Source organism: Manihot esculenta, chromosome 1 (assembly GCF_001659605.2).
Source record: "Manihot esculenta cultivar AM560-2 chromosome 1, M.esculenta_v8, whole genome shotgun sequence".
Lineage (NCBI taxonomy): Eukaryota > Viridiplantae > Streptophyta > Magnoliopsida > Malpighiales > Euphorbiaceae > Manihot > Manihot esculenta.
Genome location: NC_035161.2, coordinates 27,785,049 through 27,800,029, shown reverse-complemented (window position 1 = coordinate 27,800,029; position 14,981 = coordinate 27,785,049). Strand labels below are relative to the sequence as shown.

General features: G+C 30.2%; 2 protein-coding genes across 2 annotated transcripts; both read left to right on the top strand.

The window, feature by feature from the left end:
- Positions 1-208: 208 nt before the first annotated feature.
- Positions 209-1,587, top strand: LOC110609494 (pectinesterase PPME1). The gene is made up of 4 exons (XM_021749094.1): positions 209-703; positions 814-1,020; positions 1,105-1,346; positions 1,431-1,587. The coding sequence occupies exons 1-4, from the start codon at positions 209-211 to the stop codon at positions 1,585-1,587; spliced, it is 1,101 nt and encodes a 366-aa protein (XP_021604786.1).
- An 8,726-nt stretch (positions 1,588-10,313) lies between these two features.
- LOC110609486 (pectinesterase PPME1) lies at positions 10,314-14,730 on the top strand. The gene is made up of 6 exons (XM_021749081.1): positions 10,314-10,808; positions 10,911-11,117; positions 11,202-11,443; positions 11,528-11,680; positions 14,006-14,102; positions 14,617-14,730. The coding sequence occupies exons 1-6, from the start codon at positions 10,314-10,316 to the stop codon at positions 14,728-14,730; spliced, it is 1,308 nt and encodes a 435-aa protein (XP_021604773.1).
- The last annotated feature ends 251 nt before the right edge of the window (positions 14,731-14,981 follow it).

The window sequence follows — 14,981 nt, the reverse complement described above, 5'->3', positions numbered from 1 at the left end:
AAAAAGATATAGAGATCATGACATTTTAACACTTTGTCTATTTTTAACTACATAAATGCGGTAAATTCTCCTATTCTCACTTTTTTAAGTATTTTTTATATAAAGTATTTTATACTTGTATAAATTAGAATCGTTTAGTAAAGAAAAAAACAAGCAACCAATCAAAGAACTCTGAACAAATAAATCAACGGGAGGAAGTAACTACAAAATGGTAAGAGGACGATATATTGATGCAACTTATTGTGTCCTCATTGCCATTCTTGTTGTTGCAACCACCGTTAGCTCTGATGATATAACACCAATACCAGCCGACGATTCTAAGGTAAGTAATTGGTTTCAAATAAACGTTAAACCTTGGAGAAGTCGTAAAGGCACCTTAGATCCTGCTCTTGAAGCTGCTGAGGCTAAATCCAGAATAATTATAGTCTCAAAAGATGGAAAAGGAGAGTTTAAGACAGTTACTGATGCCATTAATAGTGTTCCGTTAAACAATAAACAACGTGTAATTATAAAAATTGGTCCTGGAGTCTACACTGAGAAGATCCAAATTGAAAGAACTAAGCATTTTATTACTTTCCTTGGAGATCCTAAAGCCATGCCCACCTTGGCATTTGGTGGCACCGCTCATGAGTATGGAACTCTTGCTAGTGCTTCCGTAGCTATAGAGCCTAATTATTTCATGGCCGTTAATATTATTTTTAAGGTATTTACATATAAGCATATATATACACGCATATGCCTTAATTATCAGTTTATTTTGCTTAATAATTTTTGTTCTTGTGATTTATTATTTCATTTCTTTCTTTGATATAGAATACTGCACCAGGACCTAATTCGAAAAAGCCGGGAGCTCAGGCAGTTGCATTGAGAGTTAGTGGTGATAAGGCAGCTTTTTATAACTGCAAAATGCTTGGATTTCAAGACACATTATGTGATGATAGAGGACATCATTTTTATAAAAATTGTTACATTGAAGGCACTGTTGATTTTATTTTTGGAAGAGGAAGGTCACTTTATTTGGTGAGAATATATATATTAACATTGTTTTTTAAAAAAATAATATATTAAATAAAAATTAACTATTATACTTTATTTTAAATGCAGGAATCACACATAAATGTAGTAAATAATAAGGGACTGACATTCATCACAGCACAAGCAAAGGAGAACAAATCAGAAAATTGGGGTTACTCATTTGTACAATGCAAAATAACAGGAAGTGCATCCGAAACATATTTGGGACGAGCATGGAGGGCGATGCCTGAGGTAGTCTTCTCTTATACTGAAATGGGCACAGTTATTAATCCTCTTGGATGGTCAAATAATAAGCGACCTGAAAGAGAAAGGTAAATTAAATTATCTTTAACCTCAAACTTTAAGAGAGATAAAAATGATAAAAAATTAATTAAGATGAATTATTTGAAATGCAGGACGGTTTTCTTTGCGGAATATGAAAATTCAGGACCTGGATCAAATTTTAAAAGACGTGTTAAATTTGCCAAGAAGCTAACGGATAGAGACGCAAAACACTTTCTCTCTCTTGGCTATATTCAGGGTTCTAAATGGTTGCTTCCACCTCCAATGTAATTTATTTTTAATTATTAAAGAATAATTTTTTCTAAAACAATATAATTGAATATTCAATGGCAAGAAAAATTACTCTATCTCTTTTTCTTATTATTATTATTATATTTTTTGAGGGCACTTATGTTGGTGGGAAGAGAAATGGGATAGAGACTCATGATAGATTTGGACCAGATCTAATTTTTGCTACCGACGTCCGATAGAGAGTCACGATAGCTTTTCGGAAAGAAAATTTTGAAACGCATGACTTTCAAAAGTGTGACGATGGCCATACGTCCGATCACAAAGTTCGATATAATAATTCCATCGTTTAGGGATCAATTTTGTATTTTAATTATTTTTTTGGATATTTTGAGTATTTTTCTAATTTTGCTTATTAGGGTTTTGTTTCTATTATAAATAGTCTCATTTAACTGTTAAAAACCCATTTTTTTTTCAATTTTTGAGAAATTTTAATAGGATTTTTAGTTTTCTGACCTATCTTTTCTCTTATTTCGTCTTAACTAAATGATATTAGTTAAAAACTAAAAAAGATTAAAAGAAAAAAATTCAACCGAACCGAATGGATTTAAACTGAACTATGGTGGTATGTTAATCAGCTCGTTCTTGAATACATGCAAATTACAACGGCTTTTTGGCTTCAATTTTGGATTTAGATTGAATAAGCTTTGGTTGCTAATTTTATTTCATGTTAGTTTATTTTGTTGTCTATTGAACTTTTAATGCAATTTCAATTGCATAATAAAAATATCATTATATATATTCTTAGTTAAAAAATAAAATTTATTCTACATCAATTTTAATATTTAGTCTAAATTGCCCTTAAAATTTATATTAAAAAATTAAATAAAATTACAACTTTATCATTTAAAAGTGAGTGCTTTAGTACTCACAGATTTAGTCTGTGGTAAATGCATTTAACTAAATTTGATAGAATTCAAGTTTTATTATCTATTGTCAATAGATATTTAATATTATTTAATTTTTTAGTAATAATTTAAAAATAAATTTATATTAAAAAAATAAAATTTAATATTCAGCGTTTTATTTTTCTAATTTTTAAAAAAATTTTGAGTTATTTTAATTTTTTATATTTTAATTAAGTAATTTTAATTTAATATTTAATTTATAATATAATAATTGATAATTTTTTTAAAACACAATCTAAGATAATCATCTAATTTAGTCATGTTAATTAAACTTTTACAATTTTGAAATTTTTAAAACTATACATGTATATATAAGCTAAAACAAAAATAAAGTTCAAGACATTCTTTATAATTAAAGTAGATGGAGTTTTTACCTGCTAGTTGAAAGAGGGAAACTTTCTAAATTTATTTATTTGTTATTTTTTTCTCACTAATTTAATTTTTTTTTTAATTACTTGTCAAAATATTTAGAGGTATTAATTCAATATAATTTTATAAATATTCACGCATACTGCGAGATTTTGACTAATTAATTTGTACAATAGAATCATTATGATAAATAACTTAGCCAACTGTAGAACTCGAGCAGAAGCTGCCATTGTCACTGTGCAAATTGCATTTTTGTTTGATTTGATTTATTACCTAAATTTCTGTTGGTAGTTGCAAAATTTATTCCTTCTCCAATTTTTTAAATTAAAAAAGAATTATAATTAAAGTTAAATAATTTTAAACTCAAACTTGAAGAAATTAGAAAATAGAGAAAAGGTTAATACATAATAAAGATAATATTCTTATCACATTATAATACATATATATATATATATGTATATATATTAATTCAATACTATTATTTGAGTATTTAGATAATAATATTTAATAGTGAATGTGAAATTATTATCTTAATTTTATTAATACAATAATTACAATAATTTAAAATTATTGTAAAAAAAATTAATTTTTACTATATATACACTATACTAAAAAAAATCGACTAAATTATCAAATTTTAAAGGCAACCCGATAAATATAGGATTTTTACACAGTAAGGTTTCACAATAAGACCATTTCATTATATGGTTTGATTCATAATTAGCATATATAAGCTTTAAAGCCCACAACCATTAAAATTCCAAAATCAATCAAATTAATATTTTATATAATTTTAGTTTATTCCATTAAAATCATAATTTTAATTTATTTATTAATATTATTCTCACATAAATAATATAGGAGTAAGTTTTATTTTAAAATTATATTTAGAATTATATTAAAATTCTTATTCTTTATTATAATTTCATAAGTCGAAATCGTATTGCTCTTTGCACACGAATATTTTATGAAAATAACTATTTTCAAATCTCATTATTATTTAAAATCGATGTGTTACCTTTTTAATTAGAATTTTTTTTACTATTTTTTATTTTCATTTAGGGTTATAACTGTTTTTTTTTTTAATTTCATTGGTTTTCTCGTGCTTATTTGATAAGGAGAGACCAATCCTTTTTTTTATCGACTGTGGATTCACTCTTTCCATTATCGATAAATATAATTAGTTGTTTTATCAATTTTTTCCTTAATAGATTTAAGCTTTATAAAAAGAGAGTATCAAACAAATTTAATTTCACAAATAAATTTAATTTCACTTTTTGCTGTAATGACCGCTGGACTTTCTCTACCCTGAGTGAGGCTGAGCCCAAGAGGAGAACAGTGGCCCAAAGCTCATCAAACCCTTCTTAGACTGACCAACTCAGCATCTCAGGCCTCGACCCAAACATGCCAGGCCGGATGGGTTACCCGCGAGTCCAGACCCAGTAGGAAGAAGCTCAGTCTGGGGATGTGATGTGAGGGAGAGGAGCTCGTCCAGTCACTTCGCAACCCTGCCCGCACGGGCGCCGGGAGAATTAAATGGCTGTCTGGCGTGGAGAGGGGGTCTGACGCGTCCGTACGTACGTGACTGAGTGACATAAACAGGTAGTACAATAGCAAGAAGGGGAGGGACAGGTAAGAAAGAGGGGGTCTTCTCTTCCCTTCTCCTTCTTCCGGCTTCTTCCTCAGCTCCATGTTTTTACTTTACTTTTCTCTGCAACTCTGGCCTATCTCGACTAAATTAGTTCATGAATCTGACTTGAACGTCGGAGGGTCTCCACCGGGGCATCCCCGGTAGACCTCTGACCATCTTTCCTTATTTTGCAAGTCATTTCATCAAATCGAATATTGAGAGACCCATATGATAGACCTATATGATGGAGCAAGAAGAAAACTAGATCTATCATGGAGTAAGAGGAAAATCAGAAATATCAATTGGCGTCATCTGTGGGAACGAAATAAATTTTTTCTATCTCTAAAGTTCCTAAATTCACCCATTGAAATCCACCTGAAGGTATGAAAGTTTATACAAAAAGGAAGTTGGAGGTTTACAATAACCCAGCTGAAAAGAAAAATTCATTATGTTTAGAAATATTTTAATAGTCTTTCATATAGTTTATTTTAATATTTATTGAATTTTATTACTACTAACTTTTTCTTCGAAACCTGGTGAAGTGAAACTTCAGATCGAAATACTTATCTATGAGTATAAAATTTTAATATTTTCTATAGAAAGAAAAAAAATAAAAAAATAAAAAAAATAAAATAAGTGATGTATATATTTGTTGAAATTGTGAGGTCGGCCGTATATATGTTGTAAAGGTTAGATGGACAGGTCGGCTATAGAGTCCCAAGTTAGTAAATTAGAGAGAAAATTAATAAATAAAAAATAAAATAAAGTAAAAAAGAAGGATCTGCGAGAAAAAATGAAGCAGTACGGGTAGATTGGACAACTCTATGACTGGACAACAAATAGGCGAGGTCGGACTGTACAACAAATGATGAAAAATAGATCGGTGGAAGAGCTCAAGTGAAAAGACTCCAACTATTTAAAAATGCCTCTTGCTGTGTATACTTATTATTTTGCTTTAGAATTTCAAGACTGTCTTTAGTTACTGGCAATTGTTTTTGATTAATTATTATTGAATATAAAGGATTTCATAGATTATTAAAAGATATACTTTGCATGTAAATAATAATGCTAAATTTAATTAAAGTATACTTTTTTAATATTAAATATCTTGATAATTGCTTACATAACATTAAAATTCAAGTATTGTCATGACAATTTTATTATTAATATTAGCACAAACATTCCTAAGAAAAAGATTATGTATTTTATAGATTGAAAAATCTTGAAGAAATTTACACATGCAAAATATTACTTATTGAATCTCTAAATTGTATGAGTTAATATTGTTAGTTAGAGCTAATATTTACATCCATCTGAAATATGAAACTAAGTGACATGTGCGACATATTATTTATTGATAAATATTATTGAATTAACAACGAGCATCCTCGTTATATACGCTCTGTGCAATCTCTTATTTTGCAGAAAAAATTCTAAATTCTAAATGAAGACCTTAGTGAGGTAGGTGACCGGCCTCGGAAAATAACCCCCGGCACCACAAAACCGGCTGAGATGATGAAGCTACAGTAAGGCCAATGAGCCTGAATCCCATGCAAGGCTAGAGAGCCTGGAAGTGACAGTAAGGCCTAAGAGCCTGAATCTTGCGCAAGACCTCAGTGAGGTAGGTGACCGGCCTCGGAAAATGACCCTCGGCACCACAAAACCGGCTAAGATGACGAAGCGACAGTAAGGCCAATGAGCCTGAATTCCATACAAGGCTAGAGAGCCTAGAAGCGACAGTAAGGCCTAAGAGCCTGAATCTTGTGTAAGACCTCAGTAAGGTAGGTGACCTGCCTCGGAAAATGACTCCCGGCACCACAAAATCGGCTGAGATGACGAAGCGACAGTAAGACCAATGAGTCTGAATCCTATGCAAGGCTAGAGAGCCTGGAAGCAACAGTAAGGCCTAAGAGCCTGAATCTTGTGTAAGACCTCAGTGAGGTAGGTGATCGGTCTTAGAAAATGACCCCCGGCACCACAAAACTGGTTGAGATGATGAAGCGACAGTAAGGCCAATGAGCCTGAATCCCATGCAAGGCTAAAGAGCCTGGAAGCGACAGTAAGGCCTAAGAGTCTGAATCTTGAGCAAACCCTCAGTGAGGTAGGTGACTGGTCTCGGAAAATGATCGTCAGCACTACAAAATCGAGCTGAGAGTATGAAGGGAACTATTCTTTCGCTTTCTATTAAAAAAAATACTGTATGCTCACAGCAAACAGCTACATACGATGACAACAAGCAAAAACAACTCATAAGAACACAGCTCCGACCTCACAAAAAAGATTGGGGCACTGAACCATAAATGAAAAGTTAAACTCCGACCTCCCAAAGGAGATCGGGTCAAAAGGTAAAGAGACTTTGATCTCACACAACAGCCAAAAGCGCCAACGCACCATGCTGACCTCAAGAGGGTGCTGGAACAGAAATAAAAAATCTGAATCCGACCTCTCGAAAGAGCTCGGATTACAGGTTAATAAGACATCGATCTCGCAAAATAGCCAGCATATAACGAAATTAAACTAAGGCGCCCCAACGCCTGTATCATATAGCAATGCGACTTACTAAAGGCCAATGCAAGGCTCACGATGCCAAAGCGCCAAAGTACCATGCCGATCTCAAGAAAATGAGCTTGGTACTGGTAAATCCAATAGGCAGACCAAATTAAGGTGAGGCAAATCCTAAGCAAAATGCATACCAAGATAGAGAACCAAACAAAGGACCAGGGGCAATCATAGGAGGCACTGATCTTGAGGATTAACTGCTAGCACTAAACCAGCTCGGCTAGCCTAGAGAAAGGTTTAAGCAGCAAAGAGCTCACAAAACGCTTGAGGGAAGACAGCTCGGAAAGCACTCGGGGGCAAAAAACCCAAACAACCGAGACATACTCAAGGACCAAATGCTCAGATAAAGAATCAAGGGGACAAGAGCAATGTAAAAGGCCAAATGGACCATTCTGAATGATTGGACGAGGCAGTGGAAAGTCTTGACTCATTGGATACAAAAGAATCGAACCCCAGTATAGTCAAACCCAAAACAGATAGTCCAACTTCTTCAATCCAGGGTCGATCTCCCCAGAAGCTTAGAGGGGCCTTATGTCTTTACCGGCAAGGCTATAAGTCTATAAAAGAAAAGTTAAAGCCGAGCAAACAAGCAGTCAGACTGAAACACAGCCCGTGTAAGGCTAGACAAGAAAGTAAGAAAATTAAGTTCGACTTCACAAAAGAGCTCGGGGCACCAAAGTGAAGAAAATGAAATCCCGAACTCTCGAGCTCATAGCACAAGCAGCATCACGGGCTATAGGCATAAAAGCCTAAGCAAAGAACAAAAATCTGAGCTCTCGAACTCGCGGCACGGACGGACTCACAACAAGTAAACAATCAAGATGAATAAAGCTAAGTGTAGAAGAAACAACAGAGAGCTGAGCTCCCTATATGAAAAGGCCCGCCAATGCGAAACACACAAAAGGATAAACGAAAGCAAAGGGTTGTGCTCACAGCTCGGATTAACCCACAGTAAACAAACACTTAGCAAAGATGACCAAGGAAGAGGAAGACGACAAAAGGCCAAGCTCCCTATCCCAGTGGAGCACAAAGCTCAGACCGCACTGACCGCCAGAAGGTTACATCCAAAAGGACAAGATGTCCGAGCTCGTAACAAGAACAAGATTTAAAATCGTCTAAAGTGAGGCACTCATGCAAATAAGACATTCCTCTAGGTATTATATATCCAAGCTCGCAGCACTGGCGAGGTCATAAGCCAAAAACAGAAATGCCCTCATGAGAATAAGAAAAACTCGCAAGTCAGAAGTTTAGCTAGACTCCGAGCTCTTAGCCCGGGTCAGCTCGACTAGCAAAGTCTCAGTAGAGGTAGCCTGGTCCATCAATTAAGTAAAATTGACAAAGCCAGAAGACAGTCTGAGTAAAAAATAATAATGAGGTACAGGCCGATGTGAAATATCATTCATCATCAAATACACATCTCCAGATCGCCATACATTCAAACATCAAAGTAGAAAGACAAAGAAATAAAAAGGCAAGGAAATGACGCTTTTGACAGGAGCAGTTCTCAGGCCATGCGGTCATATATAAAGTTTAAGGATTTACCCCCTCGCCACTCATGTAATAACTGCCGAGGAGGTAAAGGGGCAATTGATGACCGTCAGGCTTCCTCTACCCTGGACGAGGCAGGGCCCAAGAGGAGAACAGTGGCATAAAACCCATCAAGCGCTCCTTAGGCTGACTAACTCAGCATCTTAGGCCTCGACCCAGATACGCCGGGTTGGATGGGTTACCCTCGAGTCCAGACCCAACAGGAAGAAGCCCAGTCCGGTGATGTGATGTGAGGGAGAGGAGCTGGTCCATACTCATGTAATTTTAATTTATTTTTAAACTTAAAATTAAAAGATAAACAACACCATTATTAAATATGTCATTCACACATTCAATATTAATAAATTTTATTATACATCAATAATTATAAATATTTTATAATAAATATATTATTAATTTAAAATAGCATGTATATATAAAATAATAAAAAATAACATATATGTTACAAATTTTCCTTAATCATTGGTGCAAAACTAAATCCATGAAAGTGAAAAATTCTGATATATTTAACCGTTAGATTATTATTATTTTTAAAATTAAAAATATTAAATTATAATTAAGTATGTATTAATATTATTTTTTATATATAATTAGTTTATATTTAATAAATAATAAAATATTATATTTCACATCTTATTTGAATTTTTAAATTTTAAATTTTAAAAATTAACCAAAATTATAATCAAATGTAAATGTTAGGATAATTTATTTAAAATTTAAATATTTAAATTAAAATACAAAATAATGTAAATATTGAGCTTCTACTCTTCGACTTATAATTTTTATTTATTTTACTTTTTTATATATATTAAGAAATATATTTTTTTATTAACTTTTCAATTGTACACATTTTAAATATATTAAATTTTATTAAATATTAAAAGATATTTTAAAAGATTTATTAAAAATAAAATAAAATAAAATAGAGTTATAATAGTGAATTTATATATTACTATAATTTAAAAAGAAAATAGGATAATAATTTTAAAATAATTAAAAAAATAAATAATAAATAAAAATTATGAGATAGAAGGAGTAAAATATACTGCTAAATTTATTTGATTTTTGAATGCTGACATAGAGTTTTACATGGTAAATGTTCCACCAATAAGATCATCTCATTGTTTGGTTTGATTCATAATTAGCATATATTCATTTAAAGTTTCAATTGACCTAAGATATGAAATGTTTCTACATAAATTTTAACAAAATTTAAAATATTGGTTACATAATAACAAATTAATTAATTAAATGGTTGATTTATTTAATTTTTTTTTAACTGAAAATCGGGAATTGGAGAAGTATAACTTGAGACCTCTCAGATTTATTCAGATACACTTACCATTAGATTAAATATATGAGTGTTAGTTGATTTATTTTTTATCATAGACTTTTCATTACTTTTATCTTTTCTTTTCATTTTAAGAGAATAGATCCTATATATTTGGTTGAATGGACTTTTCTTATGATCATGAAGCAAAAATAGAAAGAGATATAGAGATCATGGCATCTTAGCACTTTGTCTATTTTTAGCTACATAAATGCGAGAAATTCTCCTATTCTCACTTTTTTAAGTATTTTTTATATAAAGTATCTTATACTTCTATAAATTAGAATCCTTTAGTAGAGAAAAAGGTAAGCAACTAATCAAAGAACCCTGAACAAATAAATCAACGGGAGGAAGTAACTACAAAATGGCAAGAGGAAGATATATTGATGCAATTTATTGCGTCCTCATTGCCATTTTTGTTGTTGCAACCACCGTTAGCTCTGATGATATAACACCAATACCAGCTGATGATTCTAAGGTAAGTAATTGGTTCCAAACTAATGTTAAACCTTGGAAAAGTCGCAAAGGTACCTTAGATCCCGCTCTTGAAGCTGCTGAGGCTAAATCCAAAATAATTATAGTCTCAAAAGATGGAAAAGGGGAGTTTAAGACGGTTACTGATGCCATTAATAGTGTTCCGCCAAAAAATAAACAACGTGTAATTATAAAAATTGGTCCTGGAGTTTACACCGAGAAGATCCAAATTGAAAGAACTAAGCATTTTATTACATTCCTTGGAGATCCTAAAGCCATGCCCACCTTGGCATTTAATGGCACCGCTTATGAGTATGGAACTCTTGCCAGTGCTTCCGTAGCTATAGAGTCTACTTATTTCATGGCCGTTAATATTATTTTTAAGGTATTTACATATAAACATACACATATGTCTTAATTATCACTTTATTTTGTTTAATAATTTTTGTTCTTGTGATTTATTATTTTATCTCTTTCTTTGTTATAGAATACTGCACCAGGACCTGATTCGAAGAAGCCGGGAGCTCAAGCAGTTGCATTAAGAGTCGGTGGTGACAAGGCAGCTTTTTATAATTGCAAAATGTTTGGATTTCAAGACACATTATGTGATGATAGAGGACGCCATTTTTACAAAAATTGTTACGTTCAAGGCACTGTTGATTTTATTTTTGGAAGAGGAAGGTCACTTTATTTGGTGAGAATATATATATTAACATTGTTTTTTTGAAAAATAATATATTAAATAAAAATTAACTATTATACATTATTTTAAATGCAGGAATCACATATAAATGTAGTAAATAGGAAGGGATCCACATACATCACAGCACAAGCAAAGCAGAACAAAACAGAAGTTTATGGTTACTCATTTGTACAATGCAAAATAACAGGAAGTGGATCTCGAGCATATTTGGGACGAGCATGGAGGGCGATGCCTGAGGTAGTATTCTCTTATACTGAAATGGGTGCGGTTGTTGATCCTCTTGGATGGTCAAATAATAGGCTACCCGAAAGAGAAAGGTAAATTAAATTATTTTTAACCTTAAACTCTAAGAGAGATAAAAATGATAATAAATTAATTAAGATGAATTGTTTGAAATGCAGGACGGTTTTCTTTGCGGAGTATAAAAATTCAGGACCCGGATCAAATCTTAAAAGACGTGTTAAATTCGCGAAGAAGCTAACGGATAGAGAAGCAAAACACTTTCTCTCTCTTGGCTATATTGAGGGTTCTAAATGGTTGCTTCCACCTCCAATGTAATTTATATTTAATTATCAAAGAATATTTTTTTCTATATTCAATGGCAAGAAAAATTGCTCTCTCTTTTTCTTATTATTATTATTATATTTTTTGAGGGCATTTATGTTGGTGGGGAGAGAAATGGAATTATCCGAAATATTAATCATAAAAACTTATATAAAATTAAATGTAATATTATCTTATTTTAAGTTACTATCAATATTATTAATATTTTTCTCACATTTTTAGTAAAAATAAGCCATATGCAATATATCATTTTTGAAAATAAATTTAAAAATGTGAGTTAAATTAAATTATGGGTGCTTAGTATAGTAAAAAAAATGCAACAAACATTTAAAAAACTTTAGTTTATATAAATTATATTAACATGGATAATTATAATTCAAAAAAAAATTATAGTTTGTTGACGACCAACTAAAAAGATTAATTTAATACCATTACAAAAGTAGCTTTATATTTAATTTAATTCTTTTTTTCATTTTAAAATATATTATCTTTTAAGTTCTATTTATTTTATGAAAAGTATTTTTTAAATTTTTCTGAGGATTTGAAATACTTAAGAAAACTAATTATCTGAAAACATTTATTCATTAAAAAAAAATCAATTTGAGGAGAATGAAAGAGAAAGTTACTTTTTGACATTTTAAAAATTTATTAACTCTATTTATAAATATACTAATATATTTGAATTTTTACATTAAAAGTGAACAATAAAAAATAAATTAATTTGCTAGAAAATATTTTTTATAAAAATTATTTTTCATAAATTATTTTTTGTAAGCAAATAAAATTTAAATTTTAAAATTACAATCGTATTAAAATTTATTTATTTAGCTGGTTAAATCAGTGAATTAATTAATTTAAAATTTTGAAAAATACAAGTTAATTAAGAAAATATATTGTTCTTTGTACATGACACTTTATGAAAACAGCTATTTCAAAATCGCACTCATAATGATCACTTGATCTAAGTTTATTTGCTTTTAAAATATGCAAATTAGGTTATCATTCGGTCGGTTCGATTTAAAATTGAATTGAATCGAATAAATTAAAAATTAAAATTTTAGTATTTATAAAAATTAAATCAAATTGATTTTAATTAGAAATCGAACCGATCTGATTCAGTTCGGTTTAATCGATTTAAATTTTTAATAAACTTTTTATTTATTTTTAATATTTTAAAAATTTAATTAAAATATTTTAATTTTGATTATGATCTAATCTCTCTGTATTATTAAAAATAATATACTATTATCACTAATTAATTTAGTTTTATTTTTAAAATTTTTTTATTAAAATCAAATCGAATTGAAGTGATCAAAATTTTTAAAATTAAAAATCAAATCAAAATGAATAAAAATTTAATTGGATCAACTTTTTCTATTTAAATCGAATACTATCCCTCTACTAACTATGCATAATTTATTTATATGTAAATTTTATCTGTGAGAAAATATTTTTTATATTTTTTAATATTTAAAGTATTAGAAAAGTTAATTAATAGATTTTTTAATTAAAAGAAAAATTAAATTATTTTTTAAAAAACATAACTTACTTTTTTAAAAACACAAAATTATATTTTAAATTTTAAAATTTTTATACAATAAATATATAAATTTAAATATTTTTATTTTTTAAATTTAAAAGAATAAATTGGATGAGGTTAAATAGGTCAAGTTAAAATTACTTATTTACCGATTAAATCTGACAGGCTGTAAAATTATGTTATATATATGATTCTACATTTATTAATAATTTTTTAATAAAAAGTCCAGTTATTTTCAGATCACTTATTAATGAATTAATTTTAATTTTTATAATTATATCATATAAAATACTTATAAAGATATCATCATGCTAGTATTTTTAAAAATATTTATGTATATTAATTCATTATAAATTGATAGAAGTTCCTTCAATTGGAAATTATTTTTATATAATTACGAATAAGTAACTTATAAATTGAATCTTATTTAATTTGTTTAATTGCTTTTGAATCTAAATAAGCTATTTTTTTTATATAGTTAAAATTAATAATCACTTTCTTAATTACAAAGACAAGTCTTTATTTGGTGAATCTTATATAAATAAATATGTCTTTAGGAGAATATCACATTAACACCAGCATTGTGAGTAGTTTTTAGAATCGGGTTAAGAATCCGTTAACTAATGCTAATTGTTAGAGTAACTATTAACTGTTTTAATGGAGGATATTTGTTCGTGAATAGTCAAATTTTACTGCAAAATGATTTTTCATAATTCACTCTCTCATTTACTGTTGTGAATAGTCCCTATTTGTGAGGTTTGGTCATTTCTTTTAGTTGCGTTGTTTGCACTGCAGTGGGCTTGTTCTTGTATGCTCTCTCTTCTTTTAGTTTTTATGCAGCAAATTGCTATGCTTTTTGGGATCTTTGCTTGGTTTGTATTTCTAGTCCTCCGATTTCAGTTTCAATATATTATTTTGCTTATATATAAAAAAAAGAGAAAAGAGAAAGATCATTTTATTGTTTGTTTTGATTAATGGTATACAAAGAAAGATAAGTCCATAAAAGAGAAAAATGTTATAGATAGGATCATAAGAGGGAGATTCTTGGATAATAATGTGATCGTAATTGAGTTGAAGTGTGACCTGTCAATCTGCAAAAATGAAAGAGTGAGGTGGTTGGCGCCTATGGACAGTCATTCTGATGCTTAAGTTAGTAATTTACTAGAAAGAGCGAGTGTAATAGAAATCTTGAGCTTAGAATGAGTGTCTAAGAACGCGTACTTTGAACTCTATGAATGTTTTGCTTTTATACTATAAAAAGATGGATTTAGTTATCAAATCTCTTGAAAATTCGACTGGTGCTAGTAAATAAGAGATCCCACAATTATAGGCGTAATGAGGAGTACGTTGGATTCTAATCTCTAACGATAACTTTTTATCATGAAGGACTCAAACAACTCAGAAGAGGATGAGTCTTATGTCGTTCTCTATATCGACCATTATGATGTTCAAGTCTTCTTTCTTGTGGGTGAAACTTTTGTGATCGCGTGCTATTGCTAATTAAGGCCTTGCTATGTGGCCTTGTTCTACAGTGACAGCTCATGACACACTTTGAGTGAATATTATGTCGTATTAGAGGTCTCCCCATCATTCTTCGATTCTTCAGATTCAAAGATTATAACTAATTTCACGGTCTTGGACACATGGCGTGCACAAATTGGCTCTCTATATCCACGTTTCTTCGCCTGTTTCTGAATATAAATGATGATTTCCTTACTTCTCGAGCTGCATTTAAACTTGCGTCATCACCG

What these genes read in the sequence shown, in the direction of transcription:
- LOC110609494 (XM_021749094.1), top strand. Translation starts at nt 209, where the DNA reads ATGGTAAGAGGACGATATATTGATGCAACTTATTGTGTCCTCATTGCC. An exon ending in CCGTTAATATTATTTTTAAG is followed by an intron (nt 704 to 813) that starts GTATTTACATAT and finishes TCTTTGATATAG; the next exon opens with AATACTGCACCAGGACCTAA. An exon ending in AAGCGACCTGAAAGAGAAAG is followed by an intron (nt 1,347 to 1,430) that starts GTAAATTAAATT and finishes TTTGAAATGCAG; the next exon opens with GACGGTTTTCTTTGCGGAAT.
- LOC110609486 (XM_021749081.1), top strand. Translation starts at nt 10,314, where the DNA reads ATGGCAAGAGGAAGATATATTGATGCAATTTATTGCGTCCTCATTGCC. An exon ending in TGGTTGCTTCCACCTCCAAT is followed by an intron (nt 11,681 to 14,005) that starts GTAATTTATATT and finishes CATTTCTTTTAG; the next exon opens with TTGCGTTGTTTGCACTGCAG. An exon ending in CTTTTTGGGATCTTTGCTTG is followed by an intron (nt 14,103 to 14,616) that starts GTTTGTATTTCT and finishes TTTATCATGAAG; the next exon opens with GACTCAAACAACTCAGAAGA.